General features: G+C 39.0%; 1 protein-coding gene across 8 annotated transcripts in view; it reads left to right on the plus strand.

The window, feature by feature from the left end:
* RUFY3 (RUN and FYVE domain containing 3) overlaps positions 1–14,703 on the plus strand; it is a 94,018-nt gene that overhangs the window by 61,190 nt on the left and 18,125 nt on the right. For all 8 annotated transcript variants that reach the window (XR_011257789.1, XR_011257790.1, XM_069594294.1 and 5 more), the window contains 6 exons: positions 266–367; positions 5,268–5,391; positions 6,424–6,485; positions 7,743–7,808; positions 9,924–9,993; positions 14,085–14,177. Coding sequence is in view for 6 of the 8 variants with exons in the window: in XM_069594294.1 (XP_069450395.1) it covers positions 266–367; positions 5,268–5,391; positions 6,424–6,485; positions 7,743–7,808; positions 9,924–9,993; positions 14,085–14,177 (517 nt within the window). In the remaining 2 variants the exon portion in view is untranslated. The remainder of the gene's footprint in view (positions 1–265; positions 368–5,267; positions 5,392–6,423; positions 6,486–7,742; positions 7,809–9,923; positions 9,994–14,084; positions 14,178–14,703) is intronic.

Here is a 14,703-nt window from a genome sequence, read left to right on the forward strand (position 1 = left end):
TTCAGTTTGGCCTCCCAGAGGTCTTCAAATTGTAGTCTCGTTCAGTAATTAATTCCTCACAAGAGCATTTGTCCCAGCACACCCCTGGCCCCCACCAGCCGTCATAGAACTCCTCACATAGGAATGTGGTGACAGAGGGGCTATGTGTCAGGAGCGCCTCGTACGCACACTGTACTGAGGGATCATTAGCAAGAGTAAGTGAGCCTGTCCCACTGTGGCCTCCGTCGCTGCTTCTACTAGTCGTTTGGTTTTTGTGTTTTCGTAGAACACCTGTAGGCAGAGGAAGAGCCTGGCTTCGTCTGGCACTAATGCAAAAGAAACTTTCAGAATACATGAAAGCTTTGATCAATAAGAAGGAACTTCTCAGGTATGAAGATCTTCTTGTTGAACTTTCTCCTTTTCTCGGTATGTTCTGTATCATATTAGGTTGAATCATATAAATTTATCATTTTTGTGGGTCAGAAACAGTTGATTCATGACAGTTTTACGTAGTTCAGCTAATGCCTTCTCCCACATCAAACACACACACATACTTAAGATTAGATGCTTTTCTATAAAGTGTGTTCCACCTGTTGGCTGTGGCATAGGTATGGTCCTTTGCAGGACAGATCGAAACTTAACACCTTCAGAAAAGCAGGAAAGGCTTTGACACCTTCACATATACCCAGGCTCTGTAAGACAAGAAGTTGATATGTAACATTAAATTCCAATGCAGCACGCAAAATAGTTTCAAGTTGGGTCATAGGTACAGATGGAAAAGAGAAAACAATAAAACTTTTAGAAGACACATGAAGTATACCAAAATTTCTCAAACAGGACACAAAAAGTTCTACCTATAAAGGAAAAAAAAAGAATAAATTAGTTACCTTAAAATAAAGAACTTCTGTTTATCAAAAGACACTCTTTAAGAGTGAAAGGCAACTCATTACTCTAAAGGAGAGATTTGTGATATGTAATACATATATTCAACAAATGATGCATATTCAGGGTATATAAAGAACTCAGTCTTTCAGTCCAAAAAGAAAAAGGCAAATGAGCAAATATAAAAATGATAAAGGACTTGAACAAACATTTCACAAAAGAAGAAATTGAAATGGCCAGTAAACACATGAGAAGATACCTAACTTCACTAGCCATTTGTACATATAAGTTAAAACAAGAGTGTGATAACCTCACACAACCACCAGAATGGCAAAACTGAAAAAGATAGATAATGCCAAGTGTTGGAGAAGATGTATAGTAACTCTGCTGGTGAGTTAATTAATATAGAAACTTAAAAAAATTGCCATCGTCTGTAAAAGCTGATCATAAGCATTTCTTGTGACCAAGTATCCCACTTCTAGTTATTATATCCAGTAAAAAATGTATAGTTATGTTTAACAAAAGACATGAACAGGAATGTTCATATCTATTAGAATGTTTGTACCAGCCCCAAATATTTATAATAGACCCCGAGTATCTATTCACAGTAGAATGGGTAAGTAAATTATGGTGTACTCATAGAGTGAAATACCATATAGCAGCTACACACAGCCAATGGATTAATCTGGTTTTGTTGGAAACCAGACATGGAAAATACTTGGAAAATACTCTGTGTATTATTCCATTTATATAAAGTTCAGAAACATACACAGCTTACCTTTCATGGTAGAAGAAGTCAGAAAAGGGCTACCATTGGTGGGGTGAGGATACAAAATCAGGAGCAGAAGGGAGCATAACGTGGTTTTGGAGGTTCTGATAATCATACTGTTTTTTAATGTGGTGGTTACATGGGTATGCTCTCTTTATGAAAACATAGTCTGCCATATTGTATGATTTGTGTACTTGTCCTTATGTACCTTATAGGACTTTAATATTTACTGAAAGAAATACAAATATAGCATATTGCCTCTGAGAAATAGTATAAGAACAAGTAACAGAATTTGAAGACATGATTGAATTTTCTAAGAGTCTAGTTTCTACAAGAAATTGCACTACGGATCCTAATATGGAGCATTGTTTTAATGTTGCTGCAGCTGCATACGCTATTGATTGCTGTTTTCTTGCCTAAGAAAATTAAGCAAATCAGGAGAAAGAGAAACAAGAACCATCTGGGAAAGCTTATTTATTTCCATAAAGAGAAGGCTCAACTTTCCAAGGATCAAGCTTTGATGAGGTGTAGGGTCTAGTGTTCAAGCTATAGGTAGCTACAGGGGAGTAGAAAGAAAGTGAGAAAGTGTTAGTCCCTCAATCTTGCCCGCCTCTTTGTGACCCCATGGACTGTAGCCTGCCTGGCTCCTCTGACCATGGGATTTTCCAGACAAGGATACTGGAATGGGTTGCCATTTCCTTCTCCAGAGGATCTTCCCAACCCAGGGATCCAACCCAGGTCTCCTGCACTGCAGGCAGATTCTTCACTGACTGAGCTACCAGGGAGGATACAGGGGAGTGTCTTCAATCAAAATTATTTGAATCAAAATTATTGATTCAAACTGAGGTCCAAAGAATTTGATCTTTATCCACAGAGCACGAGAGTTAAGTGGGTTCAGTCTTATGAACTAGACAGAACATTTTCAATCACTTTGACTCAGCACTTTCACACCCTGGGTATGTCTTAAGAGAAGTGCATGTGTATATGTACCGAAAAACATGTGCAGTAGTGTTCATAAAAGTACTGTAGACTGTACAACGGAAAAGAGCAAACAAAATGGATGCGCTGTAGTTTATTCCACCGTGGAATACTGTCCAGCACTGGAAGCAAATGAACTACCATTGCATCAACAATATGTACAAATCTCACATATAAAGCACAAGGGAAGCCAGACAAAGGAAAATGTGTACTGTATGGTTTTGAGGAGAGAATAAAGTGTTAAAGAACCTTGTTCATTCCAATTCTTAGTTTCCTTCACAGGCTGTTAACATGCGTGCAGTTATCGAGAGAGATGGTAATTTGCAGATTATCCACGTGCTGCTTATGAAGTGTTTTACCATTTGTTAATATTTTTAATAGAGAATCAAAAAGAAAAGAGAAACTCACATCAGTGAAATGTATTATTACCAATCATTGAGGTTGACCATGAACAGTCAGTCCCAAGTGACTTTGTTGAAAACAAGTAGATTGCAGTCATGTTTCAGTTATGATATCAAATTGGTTGAAATGAATATTTCAAGTCATTTCATCTGTATGTATGGATAATTTGGGTATATCATGAAAGAATATTTAATTATTCAGGGGTCTTCTAGGATTTTTATCCATTCAGAATCATTCAAGTACTTTATTTCTCTTTTACTTTTTTATTTCAAAGTCATTTTTAGCACATTGTGCCTGGTCTGTGGAATTAGTCATGGGAACAGGCCAAAACTAGCCTAACTGTTGATTAGAGAGAGTTGGCTAAGGAAAAGGGAGTTTTGGCTGAATATACTTATACTACAGTGATATGGTAGAATGGTATAAAGCCAGTATAAATGAAACTGCAGAAAATTATCCATTGAAATAGAAAGATACTCACAATATTGTTAAGCCAAAAAGAAATTCACAGTGATTTAATGGTATAATGCCCTTTTCGTTGGAGAAGGCACTGGCAACCCACTCCAGTACTCTTGCCTGGAAAATCCCATGGGCGGAGGAGCCTGGTAGGCTGCAGTCCATGGGGTTGCTAGGAGTCAGACACGACTGAGCGAATTCACTTTGACTTTTCACTTTCATGCATTGCAGAAGGAAATGGCAACCCACTCCAGTGTTCTTGCCTGGAGAATCCCAGGGATGGAGGAGCCTGGTGGGCTGCCATCTATGGTGTTGCACAGAGTTGGACATGACTAAAGTGACTTAGCAGCAGCAGCAGCAGCCCTTTTAGTATCCCTCAAAAATAAGTATCAGTTCAGTTCAGTTCAGTCACTCAGTCGTGTCCGACTCTTTGCAACCCCATGAATCGCAGCATGCCAGGCCTCCCTGTCCAGCACCAACTCCCAGAGTTCATCCAAGCTCATGTCCATCGAGTCGGTGATGCCATCCAGCCATCTCGTCCTCTGTCATCCCCTTCTCCTCCTGCCCCCAATTCCTCCCAGCATCATGGTCTTTTCCAATGAGTCAACTTTTCACGTGAGGTGGCCCAAGTATTGGAGTTTCAGCTTCACCATCAGTCTCTCCAATGAACACCCAGGACTGATCTCCTTTAGGATGGACTGCTTGGATCTCCTTGCAGTCCAAGGGACTCTCAAGAGTCTTCTCCGACACCACAGTTCAAAAGCATCAATTCTTTGGTGCTCAGCTTTCTTCACAATCCAACTCTCACATCCATACATGACCACTGGAAAAACCATAGCCTTGACTAGACAGACTATTAGTATATGTCTCCATAAATGATCTGAAACATTATATATCAAGGTATTAACAGGTCATTGGTAGGTAGAATTACAGGGTTTCTTGTATACCTCTTTTTGTGCTGCTTTTTTTTTTGTTTTTTTTTTTTTGTTTTTTTTTTGTAATGAAAACTGATTTTATTAAATAAAAGATAACAAGCATTTTAAATCATCCTCAACCTATTATGCGCGCTTGTTAGGCAACTTCTGCTAATTAGCCAAAAGCGAAAGAATGTAACTAGTTTGACAGTTACATTTTTTAAATGTTTATTCACTATGTTAAAGGAATGTGGTACTTAAATAGAATTTAAAATAAAGCAGATCGAGGTGGGAGGGATAATTAGGAGTTTGGATTGACATGTACACACTATTACATATAAAATAGATAACATGGACCTGATGTATAGCACAGAGAACTCTACTCAGTACTCTCTAATGACCTATATGGGAAAAGAATCTGAAAAAGAATGGGTATATGTATATGTATTACAAAATCACTTTGTTGTGTATCTGAATAACATGATATTGTAAATCAACTATACTTCAATATAAAATAGAAATTAAAATATGTATATTTAATAAAATAAAAACTAAAGCAGATCAAATAAAAAGGTAGTTTTTAAAAACAAACTTAACAGATTTTTTTAGATGCATGAAAGATTGAAAAATTATCCCCTGTACATTGCAAATATAAATGTGTGAGAAAGTATGAATAGTCACTTCAGTGAAAACACTGTTCTGATCACTTTTCTTTCAGCTGGACTATTTTCTAAAGTCTGTTCATGTACCTGTTATCTAAAATGAAGTATCCAAGTAATATCATAGGTGACCATATGTTTTAGACAAATGTTTTCCTCCTTGTCTCATGATTACATCACTGGATTCTTGAGGTTTTATTACATAGAGCATTCCATGGATTTCTCTTGCAGTGAATTCTATGAACCCAATGCCCTCATGATGGAAGAAGAAGGAGCTATAATTGCTGGTCTGTTGGTGGGCCTGAATGTCATTGATGCCAATTTCTGTATGAAGGGAGAAGATTTGGACTCTCAGGTATGAGAGAGATACTTGGTGGCCTAGTATGTCACTCTGACTTATCTCAGAATTTGGATTGATCAGATTATACCAACCAAATTAACAGAAATTCTGAGTCGTAAATAGAATTTTCTTTAACTTTGATGTGAATATAAAAAATTATACATAATGAATGTTTTTCAAATTCTTGTCTTAACGGTGATTCCCATTAAAAATATTTTGCACAGGTTAAAAAAATATATATATATATAGCTACGTGGTTCAGTGGCAAACATACACACACACGTATACATCAAAATATATACACAGAAATTTAATAGTAGAATATTTCAAAAAAGCAAAAGAGAAAAAAATGTTAAACCTTAATTTATTTATTTAACATTCAGTAAACCTTAAATTTGGGCTTCCCAGGTGGCCCAGTGGTAAAGAACCTGCTTGCCAAGCAGGAGACTCAGGTTCGATTCCTGGGTCAGGAACTGTAACTGGTGGGTTGCAGTTCATGGGGTCACAAAACAGTCGGACACCACTTAGTGACTAGAGCCCACCAGGCTTCTCCGTCCATGGAATTCTCCAGGCAAGAATCCTGGAGTGGGTTGCCATTTCTTCTCCAGGGGATCTTCCCGACCCGGGGATCGAACCCAGGTCTCCTGCATTGCCGGCAGACTCTTTACTGACTGAGCCACCGGGGAAACCAGACAAAACCTCGTTTATGTTAAGTGTTCTGTTGACTTTCTTAGCTATCCTACTGACTTGATCTTGAATCTTATAACCCTTGTCAATTCTTGATTATAAAAAGCATTACTTTTTTTTATTAAAATTTCCTAGTAATTGTCATGACTGTAATGCTGTTTTTAAGTGCCTAGAAAGAGACATTGTGTTTGTTGTTGTTGTTCAGTTACTAAGTCGTGTCTGACTCTTTGCAACCCCACAGACTACAGTATGCCAGGCTCCCCGGTCTTTCACTATCTCCCAGAGTTTGCACAAGTTCATATGTTATGGCTTGGTAAAAGTATCTAATTTTATAATAAATTCTGAAAATTCTCTCTGTAGGTTGGAGTTATAGATTTTTCAATGTATCTCAAGGATGGGAACAGCAGTAAAGGTAGTGAAGGGTACGTGCAAAGAAAATTTGTTTTCTTTTTTTCTTCGATGTTGTTTGATAGTATTTAAAGTTTACAACAGTACTGCTTTAAGAGATTTGCTGAAATTATTTCTGATGATATATCTCTAATAGAGTCTTATAAAAAAATATCTATTGTGCCTGCTAACCCCTTTAAAAGGGGTTTTAGTTCAGTGGATTTTCCTGGTATGTGGTTGAGGGGCAAATAAAATAAGAAGTATTTTAAAGGGAATCTAATGCTCCATCTCTCCAAAGTAGCATTTGAAAACATGGTCTTCTTGACCAGAAGAACTGTATTCTCAGTTTGCTTAAAATTTGCCCTGTGACATGTGCATCATGGGATTATGTAAAATGTCAACGTTACGGGGAGCTGAGTATATGGGAACTCAGCACTAAACTTCTGTAACTCTAAAATGATTTTAAAATTGAAACCTTTTAAAATATTCATACGGTACCTTGCAAATTAGCAATCACAAGCTTACCCTTTACCCATTATAAATGTGGCAGGTGAAAGCATAATTAGCCTGAAGTGTTTAACCTTAGGCATTGAACTAAATTATATTGCTTGTCCTTTAAGTAGTCCTAGAGGTATGTGGCCTTGAAGTTTTCATTCAGTTGAAAAGTCTGTCTGTTTAACTTTTGTCTGTTCTAGATTAGCTGTTCCCAGAAGGGAACCTCCTTTTTCCACACTTGATTTTCTCATGTAATAGTAAACATTTGATATTTGTGAAAGCCCTTTAAACAATTCATTGTGAAACCAAATAGCATTTAAAGGCAAATATATTGCGTTTGAGAACAATTATTATTTCACCCAAATAAGCTTAATTTAATTCCTATGACAAATGGAAAATTGTTCTTATAAATAATACTAGCAGGTCGCACAGAGTCGGACATGACTGAAGAGACTTAGCAGCAGCAGCGGCAGCAAAGCAGAAAAAAAATCTTTGAATTGCAAGAAGATAATTTTTTTTCTTTAAGTGCCTCTAATAGATTATACATTATACCTGTAACCTAAGTTATTAAGGTGTATAAGCCATAAGAAGGGCTTTATGAATATGCTGGGAAGGTCTTCACAGTTTTAAACCTCCATGTCTCTTGTGTTAAGGAAGTTCTAATCAGGCCTGTCTTCTGGTTCAGTGTGTCAGCCGTAATTTCCTTCCTGTGTTTTATGAAAATATTGGAGGTGGGACATCTTGGTATTTCTAATTTTATTTACTTTTTCTCTATTTTTTATCTTTTTTCCCTTCAGAGATGGCCAGATTACTGCAATTCTGGATCAGAAGAACTATGTAGAAGAACTCAACAGACACCTGAAGTAAAGAATGAATAAATATTATTACTTTCTGGGGATTTTGGTGTGGGGGAAGGGGAGGGAAGGATAAACTGACGATGAGCAGTTAGGATAAATTCAGACAGTACTCAACAATATATATATAGGATTCCTGCTAGCACAGCTCTGAGCCTAGGCACTGGATATGTGGCATTTACCTGTTCTGGTGGCCTTTAATGAAAGGCAATATAAAATTAATATATAATTAGAGTTTTAGTGATTATGTAAACATACTCAGTGAAGAACTCTTAAATTTGTGCCGTGAAAGTGAAGTCGCTCAGTCGTGTCCGACTCTTTGCGACCCTGTGGACTGTAGCCCACCAGGCTCCTCCGTCCATGGGATTCTCCAGGCAAGAATACTGGAGTGGGTTGCTATTTCCTTCTCCAGGGGATCTTCCCAACCCAGGGATAGAACCGAGGTCTCCCACATTGCAGGCAGACACGTTAACCTTTGAGCCACCAGGGAAGCCCAGTTTGTGCTATAGACACTTGAAATTGGAGGTCTTGGTTCAGTAGATCCAATCATGTATTTCAGGACCATGTCTTAGGTGAAGCACTCACTGCTGTAGTACCTGTAGGTTAGTGATATCTCATTGGTCCCTTATATATATATTTTTTTCATATAGGGGATCAGTAGTATTAATTTACCCTCTTTTCACCATCGCTACCATTAATTTACCAAGTACTCACCAAGTATTTTTCATGACCAGAACATAAAATAATCTCTCCTCTCCTGAGGAGAGCTGTCCAAAATTTATTGGTATTCTCAAGTACATTGATGGTCTAAAAACTATTGAATAATTCATAAGAATTAATACATCATTTAATTATCTGATTTATAGTCCTCTTATGAAAGATAATCATTTTAGTTTAAGTAAGACCTAAAATGTGATTACACCAGTATCAGTCTTGATTCCATCTAGAAAACTCAAAAACAATTTAAGTACACTTTTTCTGGGGACCAAGTACTAATAATGACTAACAGTGAACTGTGGAGATGTTAGCTTAGCAAAGATATGGTTACAGTTGACAATGAATGTGCTGTGCTATACGTAGTCACTCAGTCGTGTCAACGCTTTGCGACCTCATGGACTGTAGCCCATCAGGTTCCTCTGTCCATGGCGGTTCTCCAGGCAAGAAGACTGGAGTGGCTTGCCACTCCCTCCTCCAGGGGATCTCCCCAACCCAGGGATTGAACTCAGGTCTCCAGCGTTGCAGGTGGATTCTTTACCATCTAAACCAGCAGGGAAGCCCGAGAATACTGGAGTGGGTAGCCTATCCCTTCTCTCCTCCTGATATAGGAATAGAACCAGGGTCTCCTACAGTGCAGGCAGATTCTTTACCAGCTGAGCTCCCAAGGAAGCCCCTGAATTATAAATATGACAGTATTATTTTATTTTTTTAGTGCTTCTGTTTCTTCATCTATAGTTGGAGGTGCCTAGCACGTGGGGTTGTTGAAAGGAGTAAATGAAATAGTGCAAGTAAAAGCGTTTAGAAGAGTGCTTGGTGTGTGTCCAGCATGTCATAATTCATGTAGCCTATTATTATTATTAAATAAGTAAACCTTGAAGTACCGTGTAGCGCATGAACCTTTTAATTTCATCAACAAATGCTTGTTAAGGAATTTCCCTGGCTGTCCAGTGGTTAAGACTGTGCTTCCACTGCAAGAGTCGAGGGTTCAATCCCTGGTTGGTGAACTGAGATCCCACATGCCCCATGACCCCCACAAAAAGCCTTTGGGTGTGTTCATTTTGACCTGGGGGATGAGGCTATTTATAGACTGAGAATAAGCCCTAATTGACTCACTGACAGAGAAGTAACCTCTCAGGGGCCAAATACTTTGGCTGGATGGTTAATATGAACAAGATCTGAATAAGCAGTACTTTTCTTCCTAGGAAAAAAAACCCCACAAATTTTAGTGCCAAGAATGTAGCAGGTAAGACATGCATCATCTTGTAAGCTGTCTGAGAGCCTGTAAGCCTATTGAAAATTGTAGACGGTAAACAATGAATGATAAGTATGATGGGTGTGTTAAAAGAAAGTATAGGATATTGTTCTGCATCTCAAAAGAGACTGTTAATTTTTTTCTTCTCTTCATAGTGCTACTGTAAACAACCTTCAGGCAAAAGTGGATGCATTAGAAAAATCCAACACTAAACTGACAGAGGAGGTAAGTGTTCTAGAAATTGTTCAGTTGACTTAATAGAATTTAGTAAAATGCATTAGTGGAAAATAGTTTCTCTGAAGCCTTAGAAATATAGGACTTGATTTTTCAGATAATATCTACCCTAGTACTCCTTGTTCTGACCAAGAGTGGCCAGCTGGCTTATCTCAAGTATCTTAGTTATCCAGTTGGACTAGGTAGAGTTACAACCTGGTTTGATCAAATATTTTGCTTTCTTGTGTGAATGTTTTGTCTGGTCTAGCCTAGAGTTGATGTTTAGTAAGATAATGTGTCCAACTCAGTCATGTCTGACTCTTTGCGACCCCATGGACCGTAGCCCACCAGGCTCCTCCGTCCATGGGATTCTCCAGGCAAGAATACTGGAGTGGGTTGCTATTTCCTTCTCCAGGGGATCTTCATAACTCAGGGATCGAACCCAGGTCTCCTGCATTGGAAGCAGACGCTTTAACCTCTTAGCCACCAGGGAAGAGCCTTTTAAGATAATGTGTTCATCATTTATTTATTCATTAAACATTTCGGGTACTGTGTATGTGCCAGAGATAGACAAAGACTCACTTCTGCCAGGCATTGATTTGTGTGTGCTGGATTGACAAGTTCCCCCCTTCCCAGGTTTTATTTTCTCCTTGGGGTGATAGGGTGATGAGGTATATAACCTAAAGAACACTGGTCAGAAGACCAGTAATTCCTGCTTACATGTCATGCTTTAACATGTCATGTGCTCCTGAGCAAGTAAGTCACTTGACCGTCAAGAGACCCAGTTCCTTCTCTGGCAAAGTAGAGTGTTTCTCCTTTTAGCCTCACAATTACACTGAAGATCAGATAAGAATATGCATGTGAAAACTTTTTTAAAAGTCCCTAAAATAAGAATTAAAATATAATATCACAGTTTACTTCTGATTAATATTTTTCCCTAGCTTACCAATGATATATTTTTTTCTTCAATAGCATTAAATGTTTCTGTGAGAAACCTTAAATAAAACTTTTCAGATGAGAAGACTTCGTCTTCTGTTTTTCAAATTCTAACTATCCTATAGTGAAATAAAGTTGGTTAAATACAACAACATAAATGGACCTGGAGGCTATTGTGCTTAGTAAAATAAGTACGAGAAAGACAAATACTGTATGTTATCTAAGTGTGCAATGTAGACTCTAAAACATGAATCAAAAATTAATATAAAACAAAACAGAAACAGACTCAGAGATAATAGAGAACTCGCTAGTGGTAAAGTGGGGAGAGGGCAAGATAGGGGTAGAAAATTAAGAGGTACATCTATTATGTATAAAATAAATAAACTACAAGGATACATTATATAGTAAAGGGAATATGGCTTCCCTAGTGGCTCAGTTGGTAAAGAATCTGCCTGCAACGCAGGAGACCTTGGTTCGATTCCTGGGTCAGGAAGATCCCCTGGAGAAGGAAATGGCAACCCACTCCAGTATTCTTCCCTGGAGAATTCTGTGGACAGAGGAGCCTGGACAGCTATGGTCCATGGTATCACAAAGAGCTGACACAACTATGCGACTAACTTTCACTTTCAGAGGGAATATAGCCAATATTTTATAATTTTAAGGTTATAATATGTAAAAGTATATAATCTATTATATATACAAAAGTATAACCTATAAAAATATTGAATCACCATGCTATCCGCCTGAAACCAATATAATGTTGTAAATCAGCTATACTTCAAAAAATAATCTGGTCTTAAAAAAACAAGTTTGGAACTTCCCTAGTGGTCCAGTGGTTAAGACTCCCGAGTTTCCACTGCGGGGTGTATGGGTTCAATACCTGGTTGGGAAACTGAGTTTCCACTTGCCGTGCAGCATGGCCAATAAATAAATAACTAAAGTAAAAACAGAAAAGCAAGTTAAAGCACTAGTTAAGAAATGCCATCTAATCAGATTTTTTTCACAACTAACATTTTCACTATTATGACTTTAAAATATCTCCCTTATTGCTCAGTTCTGTGGACCTTATGTTTGGACATAGATTGTTAAATTATATTGAAACTTTAATTTATGGATACGATCCTTAGAATTTTATCCCACAAGGCTTTTGAAACATTCTGCACAGAAATTTTCTACTGTGATTCTACTGCTGGTATATGGGGGCGATGTGGGATAGCAGTTAAGCATGCTCTCCAGAGCTAGGCTCTTTGGGTTCCTGTCCCTGATCTGGTGCTTGGTAGCTCTCTGATCTGGGGCCAGTTACTTAAGCTTCTGTTCTTTGGTTTACTTACCTGCGAAATGGGGCCAAGAATGATAATAAAGTTTTTGTGTGCATTAAATGATGTTAATATATAAGGGCCTGGATAGTGGGCTTCCCTGGTGGCTCAGTTGGTAAAGAATCTGCCTGCAATGCAGGAATACCTAGGTTCGATCCCTGGGTCAGGAAGGTCCCCTGGAGAAAGGAATGGCCACCCACTCCAGTATTCTTGGGGCTTCCCTGGTGGCTTAGAGAAGCCTGACGGGCTCAGTCCATGGGGTTGCAAAGTCGGACATGACTGAGCGACTAACACTTCTCTAGATCAGTGCCTGACACATCCATCATATGCACTCAGTAAATAAAATCGTTGATTTTATTTCCTAAGTCATGGGACTTGTCTTCTTGGCCTAAGTTTATTTTACCAGCAATATTAATCATGAGCAAGTACTGTGTGTGGACTTTATAAATAACAGATAAGGCTAATAAGGTCTTCCCTCTCTCATTTCCATCTATTTTGGATTTAAAGGGACCAGTTTAAAAAAAAAAAAAAAACTAAACCTAGAAAGACCTCTCTTCCCTCCTGAAATCTGAACTAGAACAAAGATAGCGCTAGTGGTAAAGAACCTGCCTGCCAATGCAGGAAACATAAGAGAAACGGTTCATTCTCTTGGTTGGGAAGATCCCCTGGAGGAGGAAATGGCTGCCCACTCCAGTATTCTTACCTTGAAAATCCCACGGACAGGGGAGCCTGGCAGGTTACAGTCCATAAGTTCGCAAAGAGTCAGATGCGACTGAAGCGACTTTGCGTGCAGGACAAGATGAAAAGAACTGAGCAGATGAGGATAAGTAAATATCCACTTTGTGTTGGTAAAGCTGACTTAGAAAGTCCACTTGAGTCTGTCGTCATTGCCAATGTTTCTTTGACCTTGGAAGAAGCCATCTGAGGTGCGCTTGGATCAAGAGAGCCAACCTGCTTGCCCAGAGTCACTTCTTTACACATTTTAGGCCCATGGAGCAGAGAGAGAAATGGGCTGTCAGACCCACCTTTAGAAAGCTCAGCAGAGCCTGGCTGTTGTACTTACACAGTAGAACAGGAGCCAAGCAGAGACGACAAGAAGGGAGACCAGCGTGGCTGAGAGGAGCTGCTCAGCGCCTTTCCCAGCCTCCTTCAGGCCCCTCGCCATTCTCTCAGGAGCTAATCTCCACACATACAGAGAAGGAGTGTGTTTCCACCACATTCTTCCCTCCTTGGGACAGGGTTATAAACATCTCCCCCAGAGACACACTGCCAATAACATTACCTTGTCTTTAGCCACTGAAAAGAAACAGAAAAATCTCTTCGATATTTAAAGGCATCTTTTGGAGTGAGAACTTTGGTCTTTTTGTCTTTTTTTTTTTTTTTTTTAAAATTTTTGGCCATGCCACAGGGCATTTGGGCTCTTACTTCCTGGATCAAACCAGCCCGCCTCTGCATTGAAAGGGAAGAGAGCCTTAACACCACTGGACCACCAGGAAAGTCCCTAAAACAGGTCTTAAGGAGGGTGTGTAAGATGGGTCCCAAAGCATGAGGTGACCTTTCAAACATTTTAGACGTAGGTTTCGTAGCTAAATATGAGTGACGTAGGGACACCCTTGAGGTAAATGATCATAACTTAACATTTTGTTACTGGAAAAACAAAAGATTTTACACAAAAAGCAGTAATAGGAGATATTTGTCTTTCAAGATAGCTCTCCTAAGTTTTTGTGGGGTTATAGATAGTTTTCTTTCCTTCTAGAATACCTAAGCGTGAAAATCATGTCCTTGCAGATCATGAATTATCTTATTCTGCGTTTAATAAAAGAAAGATTATTTTCAAAATTTTATCAACAGCTTGCAGTTGCGAACAACAGAATTATCACCTTGCAAGAAGAAATGGAACGAGTTAAAGAGGAAAGCTCCTACATATTGGAATCTAATCGGAAGGTGAGAGCATGTCACTGGGTTAACAGTGGGGGCGGGGGTGGCTGGGTGGCGCCCTCCAGAGGACTGCTTGGAAGCAGCGAGCCTTTGCATATGTTAAGTATGTTAAGTGCACTGTTTTCCCTGAGACTGGGTGCAAAATTGCTTGAATGATGAAGGTTATGGGAGGTTGATGCCTCTCTCCTATCGACACTCCTTGGCTTCACCACCATGTACATCTGTTTTGAGACTTCAAGAAGCAGTCTAATTCAATGTCTGTTTTTATATACACTATTGCATTTTATATACATTTTATACATTTTTATATAATGATATGTACTATTTTTAGAAATAATGGGACCCAGGGATTAACCTGGGTCTACCCGCATTATGGGCTTCCCTGGTGGCTCAGAGGTTAAGCGTTTGCCTGGAATGCGGGAGACCCGGGCTCAATCCCTGGGTCAGGAAGATCCCCTGGAGAAGGAAATGGCAACCCACTCCAGTACTCTAGCCTGGAAAATCCCATGGAGGGAGAATCCCTTGGAGGGAG

This window comes from Ovis canadensis, chromosome 6 (genome assembly GCF_042477335.2).
Source record: "Ovis canadensis isolate MfBH-ARS-UI-01 breed Bighorn chromosome 6, ARS-UI_OviCan_v2, whole genome shotgun sequence".
In the NCBI taxonomy this organism is placed as follows: Eukaryota; Metazoa; Chordata; class Mammalia; order Artiodactyla; family Bovidae; genus Ovis; species Ovis canadensis.